The 23,233-nt window shown below is 34.7% G+C and overlaps 1 protein-coding gene across 2 annotated transcripts; it reads left to right on the top strand.

Moving 5' to 3' along the window:
- Positions 1-833: 833 nt before the first annotated feature.
- On the top strand, positions 834-23,007 carry LOC127864318 (uncharacterized). 2 transcript variants are annotated; one of them, XM_052403977.1, is made up of 6 exons: positions 834-900; positions 9,767-9,904; positions 11,763-11,840; positions 12,149-12,196; positions 12,671-12,751; positions 22,943-23,007. In XM_052403977.1, exons 1-6 carry the CDS (start codon positions 876-878, stop codon positions 22,954-22,956), a joined length of 384 nt encoding a protein of 127 aa, XP_052259937.1. In that variant the 5' UTR covers positions 834-875; the 3' UTR covers positions 22,957-23,007. The 2 variants fall into 2 exon arrangements, with proteins under 2 accessions (XP_052259937.1, XP_052259936.1); XM_052403976.1 differs by lacking the exon at positions 22,943-23,007 and adding an exon at positions 15,779-15,966.
- The last annotated feature ends 226 nt before the right edge of the window (positions 23,008-23,233 follow it).

Here is a 23,233-nt window from a genome sequence, read left to right as displayed (position 1 = left end):
GTCTGAATGCACGCGCTGTAACTAAACAAAACATGCCGATACATTTTCCACCAGCGTGATAATCCGGTAATATAATTATGAATGAAAGTCGCGGATCTGATCGACAGAACAGCCGAAAGTTATTTTTATGGGCGGAACTTCACATAAAATAGTGCACATGAAAAATAATATACATTAAATAAATCTTTAGTAAAACCGTGTTAGAAAAGGAATAATTCGTGTACTTTATACTTTGTTGTTGAATAACTCACAACCGGAAAATTAGATGCGTGGTTTCAAATGCTTCGCTTTCGTGATTACATCCCTAAGCATCTAAACTATCGGACGTGGGTTATTTGACAACAAATTATTTCTTAATCATTTGGTTTGTTGTTGTCAGTAGCCAACCTACGCACAGACATTTGATTGGTTTAGTGCATGTTTGTAAGATATTATCGAGTCGACAACAATTTAAAACATCGGTATAGACTTACACAGATTAATAATATTGACAACGATGAAAAAAGTCTGATAAAACAGCACACGTGACAACAATGAAATACCAAATGATAAAACCAGTTGAGAAAACTCGTTCCGTTAAAAAAAATGCATAAGAGAATTTTACTTGTACATGTATTATACCACCTTCATGAATGGCAACATCAATGGTATATATTTTAACGTAATTTGTTATGATTTCGGATACACATTTTCGGATACTTTTATATCCGGACTGATTGATGTTGCGGGCAAATATGATCCCTGTATATATATATATATATATATATCTTTACTCAATTTTACCATCATTTTTAATTGGTAAATAGCAATTCACTTGTTTGATTTTTAGCACCGGGAAGCTGCAATGCGATAGGACTGTTGAGGAAATTATTAAAATGTTTTCCAATACCAAAACAAGAGGTACACTTTTTAATAGTGAATAGTGAATGCTCACAATGTAACAGTCTTCAGCTTAGTTATTTCCAAAGCACTTGTCTGTTTGGGCGAGTTGCCTTGCAGTATTACTATCCATAAGCACTTTCAACAAGCAAGGCCACGACTTTTTTTTTTATTGGTTTACAAAAATTATTTTGAAAATGGTCCATCGGGCGATCGAAAAAAAAAAAAAAAAAAAAAACATCATTGGAAAAAAAAGTTAATATTAATAACATCAGAACAAAGACAACATATCTTTTATAACCTTAACACAGAGACAAACAAGAGTTCCGCGGTCGGAGATGACCGCATTGAAGCCGGATTTTTGATTTAAATGACAGGAAAGTACCTTTCGTGTTTTTGTCAATGCAATACTTAAATTACTGAAATATTGTTCAAAGGTCAAAATGAAATGTAAGTACTTTTCAAGGCATGAGCAAACCTTGTGTTATGTTTTGAATGCATGCATATACATGAACAACAATAACATTTAAGGTCACAAATATGAACTTGAATTGACAATTAGGAAAGTTTGATCTCAATTTTTTTATTTTTTAACATTTTTACATTCAAGGTCACGGTGACCTTGACCTTAAAATGACCAGTGGTCATCTACTAGTTCTGGCCAACCTTCATATCAAGTTTGAAGACTCTAGGTCTAAGCATACCAAAGTATTAACAACTTTAACATATTTACATCCAAGGTCACAGTGACCTCGACCTTCAAATGAATGACCTTGAAATGACCAGTGGTCATCTAAGTGTGCTTGCAAACCTTTACGTCAAGTTTGAGATTCTAGGTCCAAGCATACCAAAGTTATAACAATTTTAACATTTTAACATTGAAGGTCACAGTGACCTTGACCTTCAAATGAATGACATTGAAATGACCAGTGGTGATCTTCTAGTACTGGCCAACCTTTATGTCAAGTTTGAAGACTCTAGGTACAAGCATACCAAAGTTATAACATGGAATAAGAACTTTAACATTTTTACCTACCAAAGTTATAAGAACTTTAACATTTTTACATTCAAGGTCACAGTGACCTTGACCTTAGAATGAATGACCTTGAAATGACCAGTGGTCATCTAAGTGTGCTTGCAAACCTTCATGTCAAGTTTGAAGACTCTATGTCCAAGCATACCAAAGTTATAACAATTTTAACATTTTAACATTTAAGGTCACAGTGACCTTGACCTTCAAATGAATGACATTGAAATGACCAGTGGTCATCTTCTAGTACTGGCCAATCTTTATTTCAAGTTTGAAGACTCTAGGTACAAGCATACCAAAGTTATAACATGAAATAAGAACTTTAACATTTTTACATTCAAGGTCACAGTGACCTTGACCTTCAAATGAATGACCTTGAAATGTCCAGTGGTTACTTACTAGTTCTGGCCAACCTTCATGTCAAGTTTCAAGACTCTAGGTCCAAGCATACCAAAGTTATAACAACTTTAACATTTTTACATTCAAGGTCACAGTGACCTTGACCTTCAAATGAATGACCTTGAAATGTCCAGTGGTTACTTACTAGTTCTGGCCAACCTTCATGTCAAGTTTCAAGACTCTAGGTCCAAGCATACCAAAGTTATAACAACTTTAACATTTTTATATTGAAGGTCACAGTGACCTTCACCTTCAAATGAATGACCTTGAAATGACCAGTGGTCATCTGTTAATCCTGGCCAACCTTCATGTCAAGTTTGAAGACTCTAGGTCCAAGCATACCAAAGTTATACCATGAAATAAGAACTTTAACATTTTTACATTCAAGGTCACAGTGACCTTGACCTTCAAATGAATGACCTTGAAATGACCAGTGGTTACTAACTAGTTATGGCCAACCTTCATGTCAAGTTTCAAGACTCTAGGTCCAAGCATACCAAAGTTATAACAACTTTAACATTTTTTATATTGAAGGTCACAGTGACCTTGACCTTCAAATGAATGACCTTGAAATGACCAGTGGTCATCTGTTAATCCTGGCCAACCTTCATGTCAAGTTTGAAGACTCTAGGTCCAAGCATACCAAAGTTATACCATGAAATAAGAACTTTAACATTTTCGAGCACGCCGCCACCCCGCCCGCCCGCCCCCCCCGCCCGCCCGACAACATCAATCTATAAGCCGAGATTTTTTCGAAAAAAATCCGGCTAAAAATCAAATTATGCAATGAAACACATCTATATCTTCAAATGAAATGAGTCCTAAAAGCACCTTTTGTAACATCAGGCAATTTTAAACACTCCATTACATGACATGCGTTCCTCTCCCATTAAAACGAAAAACTGCGCTTCATTTCCATAATTCGATGCGCACCATTACGCAATGCGATGCCCGTTGCATAAATCTTATATAAGATAAACTACTCATACACAAATTACCCGGTATGTGTTTGCTCTTACTCGACTTATGAGATCGTACATGAAAAAAAAATCGAGGTAGATCGATCCATGCGTCGTCGCGGTAAGGTTTGTCAAAGTTGTTGTTGTCATGAAAACTCGTTGATATACAACGCAAAACGTCTTATTTGAACTGACGCGAATTAATTGAATCATATTTGTCAACTTCGCTTTTGCTTTATTTTGATAATTTAATCCAAAGTTTAATGTTAGCAAGTGTTTTTTTTACTGGAATTGTAAACAAGGAGTCAGTTAAAGTCTTCCGAAAATGTGCAGTCTGTGTGAATTGACAGTTTGACGTCATCAAAGGAAAGCTGCTTTCTGTCGGAAGCAATAAAGCGACAAATTTCGCGCCGAAAAAATTGGCTTCCTTTGTCTAGCAATCAACATGCCGAACCAATTGTGTGTTTGTTTCTCAATTGCAATCCTCCAATTTAATAAAAGCACGTGCATAGCTCCGCCTTCGAATCTTTTGCAGAGCACGGAGGCGGAGTTTAACGGTTAATTGAGCTAGTGTTTTACGCAAGTTGAGTTCCGATTTGCCGAAATTACTCGACCCTAAGCATTGAAACGACAAATACATTTATCAATGATTTTCCGAGATAAACCGATTTGTTCCGATTTCCAAACTTTCTGTACAGTTCCTATAAACTATGGCGGACGTGTTTACAAAATTCCTAAACACATATATCGTAAATAATGGCAGTGTTTTATTGGATTATTTGTACTTATTATCAAATGCTTTTTTATCTACTATAATATCGGGTTTGTCCGTCCGTATGTCTGTTAATGTCGTACGCTACGTCAAATATCCTTTGACAGATTTTCTTCAAATTTTAACACAATCTTAATATTGATAAACCCTGATCCCCTTTCGTTTTTGACGGAATTCTGAATTGTCGTTCCAGAGTTATGGGACTTTGTTCGTCAAAATTTCGTGATTTCATTGAATGTCCTACTGTAGCTATATAAAAATGTTAAAGTTGTTATAACTTTGGTATGCTTGGACCTAGAGTCTTGAAACTTGACATGAAGGTTGGCCAGAACTAGTAAGTAACCACTGGACATTTCAAGGTCATTCATTTGAAGGTCAAGGTCACTGTGACCTTGAATGTAAAAATGTTAAAGTTGTTATAACTTTGGTATGCTTGGACCTAGAGTCTTGAAACTTGACATGAAGGTTGGCCAGAACTAGTAAGTAACCCCTGGACATTTCAAGGTCATTCATTTGAAGGTCAAGGTCACTGTGACCTTGAATGTAAAAATGTTAAAGTTCTTATTTCATGTTATAACTTTGGTATGCTTGTACCTAGAGTCTTCAAACTTGAAATAAAGATTGGCCAGTACTAGAAGATGACCACTGGTCATTTCAATGTCATTCATTTGAAGGTCAAGGTCACTGTGACCTTAAATGTTAAAATGTTAAAATTGTTATAACTTTGGTATGCTTGGACATAGAGTCTTCAAACTTGACATGAAGGTTTGCAAGCACACTTAGATGACCACTGGTCATTTCAAGGTCATTCATTCTAAGGTCAAGGTCACACAAGGTCACTGTGACCTTAAATGTTAAAATGTTAAAATTGTTATAACTTTGGTATGCTTGGACATAGAGTCTTCAAACTTGACATGAAGGTTTGCAAGCACACTTAGATGACCACTGGTCATTTCAAGGTCATTCATTCTAAGGTCAAGGTCACTGTGACCTTAAATGTTATTGTTGTTCATGTATCCTACCGTAGCTCAAATATCCCCCGATGGATTTTTTATACGCCCGTCTATGACGGGACGTATTATGGTATACCCCGCGTCCGTCTGTCCGTCCGTCCGTCCGTCCGTCCGTCTGTTAATGTCGTACGCTACGTCAAATATCCTTTGACAGATTTTCTTCAAATTTTAACACAATCTTAATATTGATAAACCCTGATCCCCTTTCGTTTTTGACGGAATTCTGAATTGTCGTTCCAGAGTTATGGGACTTTGTTCGTCAAAATTTCTTGATTTCATTGAATGTCCTACTGTAGCTCAAATATCCTTCGATGGATTTTTTTCAAATTTCAACACAATCTTAATATTGATAAACCCTGATCCCCTTTCGTTTTTGACGGAATTCTGAATTGTCGTTCCAGAGTTATGGGACTTTGTTCGTCAAAATTTCGTGATTTCCATGCTCATGTACTTATAAAATAAACCATGTATTCAAATACAAATAAACTGAAGTAAAAAAATGATTCAAAGGGTTATTTATTACCTTACTACTTCATTGGCGAACGACGGGCGTATCATGCGCTCATGGCGCAGCTTTTATTTTAATATAATTAACATGTTAAACAATAAAGTTACGTCACAGACTCGGAAATAAATTTTGATGGGGTCGACATTTTACTGACGCTGATTTTCTTATTGTCTGTAATTTTTACCCGAAATAAATTTTGAGAAGTACCCATAAAAGGACTGGTACATAATGTGTCACATTGAAAAATATCCCGATCTCTGCAATATATGTGAACCAATCGTTGATTGTACTTACTTGATTTTATTCGCAACCGTACTCAAACCGGATCGTTTTTTTTTCTCGTTTCGCTCGTTTTGCAGTGCGGTCGGGTATAAAATATTTAAAAAAAAGACGATTTTCCGATTTTATTTTTTTTCCCATTTTCCAAAAATTAGGGTCGGCGGTTTTGTAAACCAAGAAATATAAAAGTCGTGGCCCAAGTGTCTTGGTGAACGCATGAACCACATTGAAAAAACTGGAAACCATACAGAACTATGGTGTTTTGTGTTAAATGATAAAATAGCAGTATGTCTGGTATATTGAATTGTGGATTTTGTGGTATTTTGTGGTATGTGGCATAATTTTTCGTATAATCACCAACAATTGTTGGATCAATTACTGAAAATTGGTTAGAACTTTTCATTCTTTTTGTATGCCCCCTTCTTAAAATAAGAAGGGGTATATTGTTTTTGGCCTGTCTTTCAGTGTCTGTCATTGTGTGTGTCTGTCCCCAAACTTTAACCTAGGTTAAAGTTTGGTCATAACTTTTGCAATATTGAGGATAGCAACTTGATATTTGGCTTGCATGTGTATCTCATGGAGCTGCACATTTTTAGTACTGAAAGGTCAAGGTCATCCTTCAAGGTCAAAGGTCAAAAAACACAATCCAAGGGAAGTTATAAGCTTCAAAGGGAGATAATTTCTATACCCACTAAATGATAAATAGAAATTTTATTTCAAAGCATTGCAGTAGGGGGCATTGTGTTTCTGACAAACACATCCATTGTTTTTAAATAATAAACATGAAATGTTATTGTCTTGTAATATACAGTACAGCCAAAGCGGAACAAACGTATTTCGTGATCCGCAGCCGCAAGTCAAAACGAGTCCATGCCGCGTCAGTTGTTGAAGCCGCTTCAGTATGCAGCGGCAAGTCGCATTTCGCCGCAAAACTTCGCATCTGTCCACCGAGGCATGCCGCGATCCGCGACATGATGCGGAGTCGATGCGCATCATGAAATAAAAAATCTTTTTAAAGTAACATTACTATTCAAAATCAACAAACATTTCGTACAATTGTTCGTAAAATGAACTTTACCAATTAAAAATCAGTGTTCCTTATAGCAATTGCCGAAATTTCAACGTCATATGTGGTCTGGTAAAATAGATGTTTGTAGATACAAAATACTTGTTTTTATTATTATTTTGCATATCTATTCATACGACACATGAACACTAAAATGGTGTTCGTGTGTCGTATGAATAGATATATTCGCGGGAATTTATTGTGGCCACAAATAAATAAAAACGAGCATTTTGTATCTACAAAAATCTATGTAATCATACTACATCTAGCGTTGAAATTTTGGCTATTGCTATAAGAACACTGATTGTTAAGGTGTTAACTTTATTTAACCAGGGTTTTTTTTTAGAAAAAGGGGAAGACGCTGGACGCTGGGTAAAAGGGGAAAATCGAGTGCCAAAGAGACATATTTGGGGAAAAATAAAAACTGTTCATTTCAATGTCTATAACTCACCTACAGACTTCAGGTGTTTTTTAAGAAAAACAGGCATGTCTCTGACCTTTTTGTTCTTAAACACATGAACAAGTATGATATTAAAGTCAAAGTCCTAAATAAAGTTGCAGGGGTAGATCTAATAATGGGAAATGTTTTCAACTGGGGCCGGGGAACAATGTCAATATTGTGATTTCAATTTCATGATGAATGTGTTGACAATCTAGATCTGCTACCAGGTTTTTTTCCCACTTTTTGGGAAGATAGCCCATGGCTTTGGAATTGGAAATTTTATCCGCATTTTAATGAAATTGGGAAAAAAATTTCATTAGCATTTTTTTCCACACAAGAAGTCCACTGATTACGGAAATACTAAATTTGACATAACTCTTTATAATCATTCAAATTAAAAGAACAGAATCATATAATACTTGGTTAGATGTAATTACATTAAAATTGAGATTAAATACGCATCAGACACTTATTTCTAAATTTGGAAATTGGGAATTTTTTGCCACATTTTGGGAAAAAGTATACTTTTTGGGATTGGAAACATAGCCCAATTTCGGCTATAAAATCGGGCCAAAAAAAAACCTGGCTACAGTATTGGAAGGGAAAGGTGCGGCAGCTGCCGATTGTCTACTTTCACTTTCACAATAATCCGACAGTATTAATCGATATTGATTACATGTACCTCCGAATCCTGCTGGGTTTCAACGGTTTTTGATGATTCATTCTTAAAAAATGCGTCAACATAATAAATATTTTCCGAGTCCGAACGTTTTATTTTGTTCGTGTATGAACGCCAATTGTGAGACTTTTTTTCTGATTTAACGTTTATATTTGGCTTTCACATAACCCGGATGAAAATTCGACTGGTTTCCGGTAATTAATTGACGAAACACCCTTCTCGCACAAGACCGGAATCGAGTAAAATAGTCAAATGATTAATACGATTAGTTGCCCGGTTTCCATGACGTAATTTAAGAGCTATATATAGAATCACTGGGATTCCCAGATTTGAGTGTTTGTCGGGGGAAAGAGAGAGAGAGAGAGCGAGATCGTTGTACATGGTTCAAATTGGATAAGTGTCTACTTTCCAAAAGAAAAAAAACATTTCTTTGAGGGTAAAATATTATATTTTGGTGAAAAATTATATTTTTGGAGGGGAAATGGTATTTTTAGGGGAAAAATTCTGGTAGGGGAAGACGCCGAATATCGGCGTCACTTTCTTAGTAAAAAAAACCCCTGATTTAACGAAATACTTAACGAAATTTTCGTTGATTTTGAGCGTTATAGAGACTTTAAAATTATTATTTACATGTAATTAACAAATTTTGAAAGAACAATTATAATAATAATTAAAATCATAATAAATTTATTGTGCGCGGATTGTATTAGCATATACATGTAAGCATAGTTAATGTGTCTGGCCAATTAAGTTTGTTTCCCGCCCGTAGTGTATGTATTTCACACATAAACAAGGTCACGTAATAATGTTATCGCACATACAAGTGGTCAAGGCTCCAGCATATGGTGGATTTATAATTTAATTGCATGTTGGTTTTGCTATTATATTTAAGCTGAGAAAATTAGCAGTTTGAAGCCACATCAATAATAAAGACGGTGACGACGTATTTGTTGTTTTGTTAATTATCAGCTTATTATAACTATTGTTTGAATATGCAAATATAAACATGTTTTATTTTGTTCATATGATACAGTTAATATCGCTACTAATTACCCGATAATCCCGTATATTCCAGTTTTAAAGCAAATGCTGGTAAATATTTACAATACACAAACATTCTCGATAATTCCTTAAGTATCAAATACATTTTGGCATTTGTTACTATTTATAGAGATGATGAAATAACGTCTAATCGGGGCCTTTTTTTTCCCCACTGAACACGCGATTACACCTGACGTGATGTTCATGTATTTATACAACACAAAATACACCCAAACTTTCCAAACAACGTTCTACATGTGTGAATAATTTTACGCGCTTTTTATGAAACAAAGGATATTTTAGCACCGTTTATTTGACGCTAGATTTGCCAAAGGTCGCGTTAGCATTAAAATTTGGAAGTGTGTTTCGGATTACAAATGATAATTTGATAATCGAATGAAACATTAACAGTTGCGCGTAATTAATTCTATGCTACACATGTATGTACATGTAGGTGGATATCTTTTCACTCGATCCGCCGCGTACGTATGAGGCGGATTTACTCTGCGAAAGTACGCAAGGTTAATACAGTCTCGGCGTTGTTGCGCGGATTGATGCCGAGTGCCACGCAATACGCCGCGTTAACACACGATTCGGCTGCCGTGTACTAATAATCTGGCCGTGGCGTAGCCGCGGATTATGTTTGTGCCGCGTTGGCTGTACTGTAGCACCATCAATTATTTTTCTTTACTGTTTCAGTACGGGACAAATTCAAAAGCTCCCAGAAAACAGGAGGTGGGCCTGCCAAGCCTTTAAAAGCCTCTGAAGAATTAATTCTTCAATTTTTAATAGACAGGCCCCAATTAGATGGGATTATTGGAGGTCTCGATACTTCAGGTATATTATTGTTATGTCAGTAATGTTCTTTGTGGAGGTCCAGAAGGCCAATACGTCTTGGTCGTATGCTTATTCATAGACAACATGTATAGTTTTGCACTAGTATTTTTGATTGGGTGTTTTGAATCATATTTTTTTTTTGATTCTATAAAAAAAATCGACACTTTTATATGTCATTTAATCAGTCATAAGGCAGAGAAGGCAACTGCCTATGGGCCCCATGAGACATTGATAAATAGTTAAATATGTAAATATACAGACTACAGTGAATGTTTTCTTAAACTCATAATCCAGTTATTATAATATGGTACATGTATTGGAATAACAGTATTATAATGACTTTTATACCTATAAAAGGACATTGTCACATTTTATGACTTGTCAGCCTTGGAACTGGAAGGTTAATTTAAACGAGTGAAATCGACTTGACACTGGCTTCTTATAGAAACTAGGCAGACTAGGGGCCTAGGGCGTGGGCCCCAAAGTTGTACTGCCTATGGGCTTCCACGGTGCTAATCCAGCACTGCATATAATCATGTTATTATTTGCAAAGTACAGAATATTCTTGTTTTATAATCATGTTCACATGTTTCTGTATTTCATTCAATATGAAAAACATGAAAATTGATGAAAACAACAGTTACTGTGAAACATAAAACGAAGTTTTTAAAACAAGGGCTGTTTGTAAAACATGCATGCCCCCCATATGGGCTCTCCGTTGTAGTGAGAGCCATTGTGTGAATATGTTTTTTGTCACCGTGACCTTGACCTTTGACCTAGTGACCTGAAAATCAAAAGGGGTCATCTGCCAGTCATGATCAATGTACCTATGAAATTTCATGATCCTATCCATAAGCATTCTTGAGTTATCATCCGGACACCATTTTACTATTTTGGATCACCGTGACCTTGACCTTTGACCTAGTGATCTGAAAATCAATAGGGGTCATCTGCGAGTCATAATCATTCTACCTATCAAGTTTCATGATCGTAGGAATAAGCGTTCTTCAGTTATCATCTGGAAACCATTTTACTATTTCGGGTCATCATAACCTTGACCTTTGACCTAGTGACCTGAAAATCAATAGGGGTCATCTGCGAGTCATGATCAATCTACCTATTAAGTTTCATGATCCTAGGCCTAAGCGTTCTCGAGTTATCATCCGGAAACAATTTTACTATTTCGGGTCACTGTGACCTTGACCTTTGACCTAGTGACCTCAAAATCAATAGGGGTCATCTGCGAGTCCTGATCAATCTACCTATCAAGTTTCATGATCCTAGGCCTAAGCGTTCTTGAGTTATCATCCGGAAACCATTTTACTATTTTGGGTCACTGTGACCTTGACCTTTGACCTTGTGACCTGAAAATCAATAGGGGTCATCTGCGAGTCATGATCAATCTACCTATCAAGTTTCATGATCCTAGGCCTAAGCGTTCTTGAGTTATCAACGGGAAACCATTTTACTATTTCGGGTCACCGTGACCTTGACCTTTGACTTAGTGACCTCAAAATCAATAGGGGTCATCTGCGAGTCATGATCAATGTACCTATGAAGTTTCATGATCCTAGGCCCGAGCGTTCTTGAGTTATTGTCTGACAACCACCTGGTGGACGGACCGTCAGACCGACCAACTGACAGACCGACCGACATGAGCAAAGCAATATACCCCCTCTTCTTCTAAGGGGGGCATAAAAATGTGAGTTTGGTTGATGCTTGCATTATGATGGGATAAATACATGTACAAAGCTAGATAGCTATTGATATAAACACTACATTCTGCATTTCTACAAACATAATATACATTTGTTTATGCAATTGAATATTTGTTTATTTAATGAAATTTGTATTAAAGGGGAATCATCATCAGTGGTGCCATCATTGAAGACATATGAAGACACTGAAAATGTCATTCCAGTGGGTGAATATTCAGGTAAAACTTTCAACATATAAAGATTTCGCAATTTTCTAGCAATCATTATCATATCACATTTTCTTGGGAATGAGGATCTTTTCTTAATACATCTTAAGTTATTATTATTACAGAATCCCATGGATACAAAACAGAAATATTAAAAGCACATCACCTGATATGAATGCATTTCTAAGTTTTGATGTTAATGTGTTCAAATATATGCCAGTTTGTGCATTCTATTTTATGTTATACATTCCGTTTAAGTCTATTACCATGCAGAAGTAGCAAAAAAACATAATCACTAATTATTTAATTTTTAATTTCAGTCGAGATGAAAAGTTCCATTTCGAATCAAGCTGTAAGGACTGTATCAGGTATTCAATTAATAAAATAAAAACTTTAAAGTTTGAAATGTTTTTTTTCTTAGCTAAAGGCAAAACTGATAACAACAAGTGGGTGTCTGTAATATTATTACACGGATGTGTGTAATAATTTTAATGGTTTCAGACAAAAAAACCTGGGTAGAACCAGTACTTATTATGAATGTATATTAATTGAATGTATTAATAAATTAAGTAATTTTCCTGGGTAGGGTTAGTAAAAGCAGCAGTACCAGTACTTACAAAGTATACATATTAATTTAACAAACATATTTACAACATAATAAAGTCATGTTCCTGGGTAGAACCAGTACTTGACACAGAAATACATGAGTACAACGAGAACATAATCAAGTTTCCTGGGTACGGTTAGAAGAACCAGTAGTACCAGTACGTACTTACATAAGTATACATATTAATTTTAGCATTCAAAATTTTAAATAACACAACAACGAAATTGTTATCCAGATCCCCCGACATCGACATCTTCTGTTGTCCAGTCAAAAGTGTCTGCTGATGTGAGCTCTAAAATGAAGGAAAGGAACAAAAGTAAATCAGATATTTTTTTATATATTTTTCTTATATTTAATGCACCTGATAAGCAGGGATCATATTTTCCAGCAACATCAATCGGTCTGGATTTAAATGGGGAAAAAGTGTCCGAAAATTTGTATCCGAAATTATTACAAATTACGTTAAAATATATACCATTGATTTTGCCATTCATGAAGAGGGTATAATAATGTACAAGTTAAATTGCCTTAAGCATTTTTTTTAAACGGAACATACGAGTTTTGGTTTTATCATTAGCTATTTCATTGTTGTTTCGGTAACTGTTTTATCTGACTTTTCATCGTTGTCAATATTATTAATCTGTGTAAGTCTATACCAATGTTTTAAATCATTGTCAACTCGATAATAGCTTACACACATGCATTGAATCTCACAAATGTCTGTGCGTAGGTTGGCTACTGGCAATAATAAAATCAAATAGTTGAAAAACAATTTGTGTCCGTTATAGTTTGTTGTCGAATAAACCACGGCCGATAGTTAAGAAGCGTAGGGATTAAATCACGAGTGCGAAGCACGAATGATTAAAAACACGCATCTTAACTTCCGGTCGTGGGTTATTCAACAACAAACAATAAAGTACACAAATTATTTCGATTCTAACACGATTTTTACTAAAGATTTATACACTGTATATTTTTTTGTTTTTGTTACTATATTATGTGAAGTTACGCCCATAAAAATAACTTTCGGCTGTTCTGTCAATCAAAACCGCAACTTTCATTCATTTATTGCCGGATTATTACACTGGTGGAAAATGTATCAGCATGTTTTGTTTAGTTACAGCGCGTGCTTTCAGTGTATAAGGTACGCCCACAATTATTGCAGAATATAACCGATTTTCTTCTTTGTTTATATGAAAGTTTACTGACTGTATCATGCATGAAATGCACAATTTCCACGAGGATAACATCAAGGTTTTAAACTCCGAAGTAACTGTCAACGATTTTATCGTGGACGAGCACACATTACGGACCGATTAGTGTGCTAAGTATAAGCCAGTGATATTATCGATTGATATTGACACTGGGTTATTCACGCTTGACTAATACACAACCGTGCGAATCTTCGTTGTTTGGGGTCATACGCTGATACTAGTCGGCTGACGTGCTCTAGACTGGTCCTGACCGGTTTAGAGACTGCAGTGAATGGTTTATCACACCTAATCGAGATAAGAATGTAATTAGGGTATGCTAGCATGTGTACTGCGTAATCGATTTCATGACATGGGAATTTTAGCAAACAGAATCTGACCGACTGTTTGGGATTTTCAATCGGTCTTTCATGACCCCAAACAGTCTAGGACAGACAAAACCGAAAAAAATATGATCCCTGCTGATAAGTAATACAGTAAAACTGCGATAACTCGAGGAAGCACGGGACCGACATCGATGCTCGAGTAATCGCAGGTTTCGAGTAATCCATGGTATTATTTGTTTTCACTGTCTCGGTTGATAATGCTAAATTCTGACTGCAAACGCTTTATTTACATTTAAGACGGTGCTAGAGAAAGAAAAGGCTTTGTAAAAATCGCTTAATGTTACAGTATAATAAACAAAACAATTAAGATGATCGTAAATTCATTTAATTATTTCAACATACACACAAAACACATATATATAATCAAAAATATATCATCAATATTCACTGTACATGTAGCATAATTATTTTTAAAAAAGCACACAAGGTACGTACATGCCCATGAAAAAAACACACACTAAAAACAACATAATCACTACACACTTTGCATTTTATGTACATTAGTCAGACTTGTGTTGCGCAAAGTCAAGGATTGAAGAATGTCGCAACCCATTAGCTTCCCAGAACTGATGGCGGAAGACATTTCGCGATAATTATCGATTGCTGGTAATTATTTAATTATCATTAAAACTGTGTAGCTTTGATCTGCTTCTCAAAGGATGACAATTTGCAGAGTTTCTCAAACTGCAACTTACTTCACACCTTATCGAGCGTCTTTTGTCTGCTTGATTGCGCTGTTTTCACAACTCGAATATTTTTAGCACCGACCAGACGAGAAAGCGTCCTCGAATAATTGCCAGTTAATTAGGTGTGAAATGCCTTTCAGGGACCGGCACTTCACCTCGAGTTATCGAAAATCGCATGTTTGAGTTATCGCGGGTATTTTTATATAGACATTAAAGGAAAATGCTAGGGACTTTCTTTAATGCTCGAATAATCGCCATTTTTTGAGAAATCGCCAGCTCGAGTTATTGCAATTCTACTGTATAATGATATATTGTGCGTTTGTTTAGTTTTTAGCTCCCCCGAGCACAACGTGCTCATGGTGAGCTATTGTGATCGCCTTTTGTCCGTGCATCGTAGTCCGTCGTTAACATGTACCTTCTTTACACACTATAAGTCACATTTATTGTCCAATCTACATGAAAGTTAGTCAGAACATGTGTCCTAATTATATCTTGAATGAGTTCGAAAACGGTTCTGGTCTGTTGAAAAACATGGCCGCCAGGGGGCGAGCAGTTTTCCTTATATGGCTATAGTAAGACCTTGTTAACGCCCTTGAAGTCACATTTTTGTCCAATGCTCATGCTCAGAATATTTGAGCTAATGATATCTGGGCTGAGTTCGAAAAAAAAACTATCGAATTCACATTTATTATCCAATCTTTATGAAACTTGGTCAGAACATTTGACCCAATGAAATCTTGGCAATAATTAAAACTTAGTCTTATGAGCTCAAAAACTATGTCACTAGGTCAAAGGTAAAAAAAATCAAATCAGTGCAGTAGGGGGCATTGTGTTTCTGACAAACACATCTCTTGTAACAATTGGTCTAATATTCATGACTCGGCTTGCATTTTTTTCAGAATAATCTAGCTCACTAGATACACACCAACATAATTTTATGATTCTTTAGCAATACAAACTATGCTTTATGTATGCTAAATTGAATGGTAAATGTTTTAAACAAAAACATAGGAATTTTCTTTAATAACTAATGATTTTTAATGCATTAATTACATTTCAGTATCAAAGAGAGCAAGGAAAGCTGTGGAGGAAGACCTGTACAGTCTGGAAAAAAAAAGTCTGTTGCTGGAAATTGTTCTGCTAGAGCAAAAAATAGCTCATGACAAAGAATTGCAAGAGTTGTGAAAAGATATGATTTCAAAAGATCACTTGATACATTTTGAACTTTAATGAATATATAGATGAAACATATAACATCACAACAGTAATTCTGTAAGACGCAAGAATAGATATTGTGCATAATTAAAATTTTTAAGTTATGAAATGTTTTCATAATTCATCAGATGCATTTCATTGTCATGAGCAATCATCTGTTCAAGCAGAACAATTTCCAACAAAATATTTTCTTCAAGATTTTAAAAGATTTATTTATATTAAAACATTATTAAGGCACGATTGGTCATTGTCGGCTCGGGTACTACTTAATTCTAAATTAATGTGCCCAGGTATATTTAAATGTACCCCAGGTATGGAAAATTAATTAAACCTATCGGGAAATTCTCAGGCTAAATTGCACCTTATCGGCTTTTTTTTCTTCAAATTAATAATGTTCATATCTATGTCAATATATTTTAAAATTGTCTCTATATTATCGAAACTCATACTCAAAACAGCATGTTAAGGCAGGTTTTGTTCAAAGAGAATTTTGTTTCGTATTGCTTAGCGCGTTTTTTGACACTTGATTAAGGGTGAGAATAAAAATCGAGTAGTCTTAATTTTCCAAGTATTTTGCAGTATATTTTTAGTACCTGGGTTACATTTAAGTATACTTACAGAGTACCCTGGTTTCATTTAAGTAGTACCCAAGACGAAAATGACCAATCAAACAATCAACCATATTTGTTGATCGCTGATTACTTAAATACGCAATCAAGCATTATTAAGTATTGCTAATTTCGTGTAGATTTAAAAAACAACAACATTGGATTGTTTATTTAGATTGTTAATTTATGAGTTAAGTGTGAAAGTTAGCTGTATTGTTAAGTTTATTGTAACTAAAAAATAGTTTGTTTTATAAATGCTCATTTGTTTTATTACTTATTAAAAAAAAAAAAAAAAACATCAATTCAAATAATATGATTTTGATTCCAATTTGGATTTCTTGAATCATTTGTTTAAATTTTCCATGTGTATGTTTTACATCAGCGGGTGGTGGACGGACGGACGGACCGACATGTGCAAAACAATATACCCCCTCTTCTTCGAAGGGGGGCATAAAAATGGATTTGTTATTTAAATTGTTGATTTGTTTATTTTTATATTGTTAGGTGAAGGGTAAAGTTTGTAAATTAGCTGTGTTGTATAATACATTCAAAGTAACACGTGATTGATATATGATCATAATTTGTTGTTGTTGATAATAATAACTTGTTAAAAAAAAAAAACACCAATATCAATTCACATTCCATTTGGATTACTTTACTCATTTGTAATAGTGTTCTCGTGTTAATGGTTTTATTTATGGGTGTTGAAGGTGATTCTTGTATTATACAGTGGTATGTATTGCTGAAAGATTATCTTAACCCATTTATGCCTTGTGGACTTCTCCCATCCTTCTAAAATGGATCAATTTATTTCCAAAATTAGGAATGTCTAGTATATTTATTTCTATATTTAGAATAGTTCTTACAGAAATTCCTTTAAGCAAACAGCGAAGACGCTGATGAGACGCCGCATCATGCGATGTCTCATCTGGTTCTACACTGTTTGCCAAGGCCTTTTTTCTAGAAGCTAGGCATAAATGGGTTAAGTACAATGGTTGTACAAATGTACATCTTCTTATAAGTTTTCCACAGACATTAAAACATAAACACATATCAATAAAGACTTATTTTTCATGTTAATATTTTTAATAGTTATGATAAATAAATGTGATGAATTTTAGGATTAATTATATTTATATAATTCCATTTTTGTTGTTTTTATGATATTTAACAGTTGTAAGACAAGGCTGCATTTAATGATGTATTTTTGACGGAAAGCAGTGCTATCTAGTTAAAAAATACACTCAATAATATCACTAAAGTTGTTGTTTTTGATTTTGTAGTATAAGTATTTCCATTTACGTAAATAATTGGATCTTTTTATTGTGAAAAGAGATCAATCTAATTTATTGACAAACGACAAAAACTAATTTTGTACTCACAAGAAAAACCAAATAGTAACAAGAATAATTGTACAGTACACTCCACGCGTTTTCCCCAATTTTCCTCCATACTCCGCGGTGATTGACCTGGAGGGAGATTAAGAAAATCCCGCCAGACGCGGCGTTTGCATGATTTTGGACGCGGCGGTTCATGTAATGTCACTTCTGCAATATTGAAGCTAGCAATTTTAAATTTGAAATGCATGTGTATCTCATGGAGGGGGACATTGTGTTTCACAAACACATCTTGTTAATACCAAGATGATTGTCAAGGGAAGCAACTAGGTAGAGTATCTTTAATTATTCTGAAATTGTATATTCCCTTGGCTAAAATGACCATAGCCTACATGGTTATAAAACAAAAAAACAAAAGAACATACCGGTACACAAAAACATCAATCAAATGGTAATAAATAATATTAAGCTAGGCGAATAAAACATAACTATATAACAAAAGCAACTCAGATAAAAAAAATAAGACTGCATGTACCAAATCAGTTATAAAACTCAAGCAGAAGCAAAGCATAGTAAAATATAAAAAACACACAAAATGAGAAAGCAAATAAATGCGGAGCATGCACTACAGGAGAAATAGAGAACACTTACATTTTCATTTTTTACTTACAATCATGATATTCATAATTGGTAAATAATAGCGAAATAAAACAATGTTACATTCGTTGTAGAATAAAAATAATTCATTAACTTTTTGATAATTATACAAGAATAATTACATTTCCTGTGATTGTGTTTGTGTATGCAGATAAGGAGTCAGAAGAAATGTCCGCCAGGCATAGCCGGAATCTCCCAATAGTAACCCATCAAGCTGACCTGAATAAATTAAAGTGTGTGTAAGAATGTTTTTATAAAAAAAAAGTGTGTGTGCAATAATCAGCGTTTTTTTATAACAACATATAATTACTTTTCTCGAACTTGGCGCAGATAGAACTCTCTCTAAATATTCGGCTGTTGTGGACACTGCCTGGCCACTTCGCCACAACGTCAGTGATGAGGAACTGCGGGTCACATATCATCTGAAAAAAAAGTATTGATAACGACATTGTTCGTATAAATATATTTGTTCACATATGTTTGATATAAGCAGTTGTCTGGAACTTATTATTATCTACCTGAATGTTTACGGAGTGATATCCCTTCCTGTTTACGAAGTCCATTTCGTTCCGTTTTGGAGCTCGTATCTTGACATGAGTACAGTCCACGAATCCAAGAACGTTGGGGAACCCTTAACATTTGTATAAATAAATAAATGGAAAATCGCAGGTCGTTTACAGTAATTGGCAATTGTAAAAAGTAAATGAACATGTGATAGAAGGATATGTGTGTTATCTTTGAAGTATACTGTATTGTTAAATGGAAGATACTGAACAGAACAGCAAGTGTATTCATTCTTCCGATACAGCACCCCTTCTTTATAAAAGATTGTGTGCCGGGACCTATTGGTTAAGGGGTGAATACAATACAAAGTTGCTTCCTTGGGTTTTGATTTTAAGTTATTTGAATGGGTTTAAATATTTATGAGTAAAGCATATATACAGCACATCGTCAAATACATACACGCAATAATGAAAACATAAATACCCATGTATGCGCCATAATAACAAATACATATAGCGTATAGTGTATTGTACACAATCAGCTTAAAACACATAATTCTAATTACTGAAATATAGTTAAACTGTCAAACTTAGGATTAAATTATAAATAAGTTTTAGTATTTTCCAGTTCACGACTTTGGGTAACAGTTTTTCAACTATGTTTCTTAGAAAATAAAGACACTAAATGAACTTTTTTGTACGGGATTTAGACAAAGATGTAAAGTTGTCTTCCTGTTAATGTTTACTTGGCAACCAATCAACTGTTATACAAATGAATCTAATAAAGGAAATTACCAGCGATGCTGTAAAACTCTCGTTTTACTCTAGCTTTGTGGTATTCAGAAGCAGGAAAAAATATGAACTGATGCATATGCAGACATAGAGCATCCGTCACCCGATTGATCACTCGCCCCAAGGAACATCTTGACACGCCATGTATAGCTGTTCACAGTAGATGATGACAGCCCGTCGCAAAGAATTGGAGAGCTGTCAACACTGACAGCAAAGTTGGCACCGGCAATGACCGACTAGTCGGTGAGTCCAAGACATTGAATACAACTCCCACGATGAAATGAATCGTTTCCGGACAAAATCTGTATCTTTCTCTGACCTCTTCGGCCGATAAGACTTCTAGCGGGTTGCTTCGGTCAGCAACGACGCGTTCAATCAGCTGACGCCTTCTCAAACGATTAATGCGATCAACGAAAGCGGCCATGTTTGAGTACTGCTTTATAACATGAGACAGGTAGAAAGCTTGCTCAATTATTTTTGCTCAAACTCAAGATGAGTCTGACTCAGTTCTCAAAAACGTTTCGTGATCACCAACTTGAACAAGGCGTTTACACTCATCTCACAAGTTGAGCAAAATCTCAAAGTTGAGTCAAAGTATCGACTTAAGTATGTTCGTGATACTAGGCCCAGGTCACCGAACGATAGATCTACTTGAAGAAAAGGGGAGCAACTCATTCATCTGACATCTGTCTTGACAAAATGTAAAGTTTAAGATTCATTTGTTTGAGAAATAGTAATTGTATGAATCAGACCATCGTAAATATATAGCTATTTTATATAAATAGATGTAATAAACACATATTCACCTTTGTCATTACATTATGAGTTTTATATTCCTTACTTAAATCTATTTGTCAAGTTCGTTCACTAAATGCATTGTCAAACGGCGCCATCTTAGGTTACATTCAACTAAAACATCGAGTATCTCTCGGTAGTGCGTAATTTCTAAAGAGTTCTTCTTCCCTTCTTGAATAAAAGCCATTAAAAAATCTAAGGCTTGTATTATGTGCCTATTTCTAATATCCACATGTTTCTGCAGTATGTTGATCACGTCGATTGCATTCTAAGTTAAAAAAAATGAACTTGCGTTTTCTGTTATATGGGGCTTTTGTCGAAAAATGCTTTGTCGAAATATGGCTGACAAAACGATGTTTGTACTGGTGCCTGCATTCGTATGACATGCCCATTTATTTAAATAAATGGAAAAAGCCATATCGATCGTTAAAAGTATTACAAAAGTTTGCAATAGGAGAAAGAAAGGCTTGAACATTGCTATAAAAGTTTGCAGTATCAGAATGCGATCTTTTCGACATTGAAATTAGTGTAATTTAAATGGTAAAACCACAGATACTGGAATGTTAGTCTTGCAGAAATTCATCTACAAGCACGATTATAAAACGATTTTAATGATTATACGACCCATGTCCAGTGTGACCATTGGAGTGCTAGACAAGATGAGTGATGTGAATATTATAGACAAAATGAATGGGCATGTAAGGGATGGGATGCGGATCCGATTGGGAAAAATAAGTGTTAAAATTTCGAATTACTTTACTAGCAAATACGATGATCTCCATATATTTAAATTTCAGATGGAGAACAAGATTACAAAAATACACAACGATACGCATGCATTCCATTCACATCATTCTCTCTTGTTTCGTATGCTTGATCTTTTATCCATTAAGCCACATATTGCGAAAAAATCAGTGGCAGTCTAGCTCTAGGCTTGAAGAATGTTAACACACCGTTAAAAACTTTATTTGTTCAAATATCTCAGTTATTGAAATATATTTGAAAAAATCTTAAGTGCATAAAAGACAAGTGTTCTTGCAGTTTGTGCCGATATCTTAATTAAGGTATATGAATAATACATCCTTGAATACGTCTGAAATCGGTGACAAAATTTCACGTTGCGTGAAGTATAACCGTGCATAACCGTGCAGTACACAATGAACTTTTAAACAAGAACACAGGCTAATTAAATAAAGTAATTCTGATTTATTTCACACTGTCATGAGCAGCATAAAATCTGTATTTTATGTACTCGTTGAAATTCTTGTTTTAAAAAGTGCTTGTTCCAGTCAAATCTCTGTGTATGTTTGGTATTGAAAGTGTCGTTAGATGGTTTTACCAAAAAATACTGTAATGTGTGGCGTATTCTGCAATAACTATAATGTCAAGTAAAATAGTTGAATGAAATCCATAGGATTCAAATCCGGGACCTCTGCGAGTCAGATATAACGCGCTTCCTCTGTGTCTGTCAGGCATAAATACTTTTCAGCCTATTTAAAGTGATATTATGGGCATCTAACACTTTATAGGTGTATATCGCAACCGTTTTTTTTTATTTTTGGTGTTTTCACTTCATATACACTTATATTTGTTAATGCAGCATCAACATACTATAATGCTAAAACAAGATCCCGGAAAGAAAAAAATGATGCATTTGAATATGAAAATGATTCGATTTCAATGTGAATCTAAATTTAGTGTTAGTGCAGATTCGTTCATACGACACAAGGACACTATTTTGTTGAACGTATTATTTCGGCTTAGAGGACTGGGTGAGTCATGTAAAGTATCGAATATAATATATATTTTTAAATACAATAAGAAGAAAGATGAGTTGCAGATAATTGGACAGTAACCACATTTAACCTCTTTTGGCCTGTTAATTCTTTTCAGCTCAAATCAACAGTGAACAATGCCCATAATATCACTTTTAAACGCCTTGTAAGAAAATACACGTACTTTAAAAATTATCATTACAATGCATTCCAGACGCTTTACTCTATTAATAAATGTATTTCCTTTACAGCCCAACCGATTTTTACAATTATGCCCCAGATCTGAAAGGTTACTGTAATACATGATTGAATTAATACCTTAATGATCTTGGCAGTAAATATTTCAGTTTTGTGTTTTCAGTTATTCATTTAACATCTCCAGACTTATCAGAAAGTTACAGTCGGGTCCAGCTGTTAAATCTTCATACTAGTATTCAACAACTGACATGTAAGTGTGATTATGATTCTTTAGTCATGCATACATGCATTGCACTCGACAACACCGTCTTCAAATAGTGATGCTTTTTGGTATTTTATTTCAGATGTACATCGATGATGAAGTTACAATCTGGACAAGATCTGACAGTCGCAATTAACTGAATCGCCATGGTAACGGTTGTTTTATCGAAAATTATATTATTAACGGTTTATGGTTATTAAAATGTAGCTAGAAATATAATAACGATTCTTTAATAAAATATATATCGGTAATTCATATTAATATTCAACAAACAATGTTTAATAAATACAAACATTCACACATCAGGAATTAAGCGAACAAAAACGCACTGAATGTTTCTTCATGATGAATCTTTGGGTAAATATGAGCCTCT

Source organism: Dreissena polymorpha, chromosome 1 (assembly GCF_020536995.1).
Source record: "Dreissena polymorpha isolate Duluth1 chromosome 1, UMN_Dpol_1.0, whole genome shotgun sequence".
NCBI lineage: Eukaryota > Metazoa > Mollusca > Bivalvia > Myida > Dreissenidae > Dreissena > Dreissena polymorpha.
The sequence above is the reverse complement of the archived record's forward strand: the minus strand, read 5'-3'. Positions and strand labels throughout refer to the sequence as shown.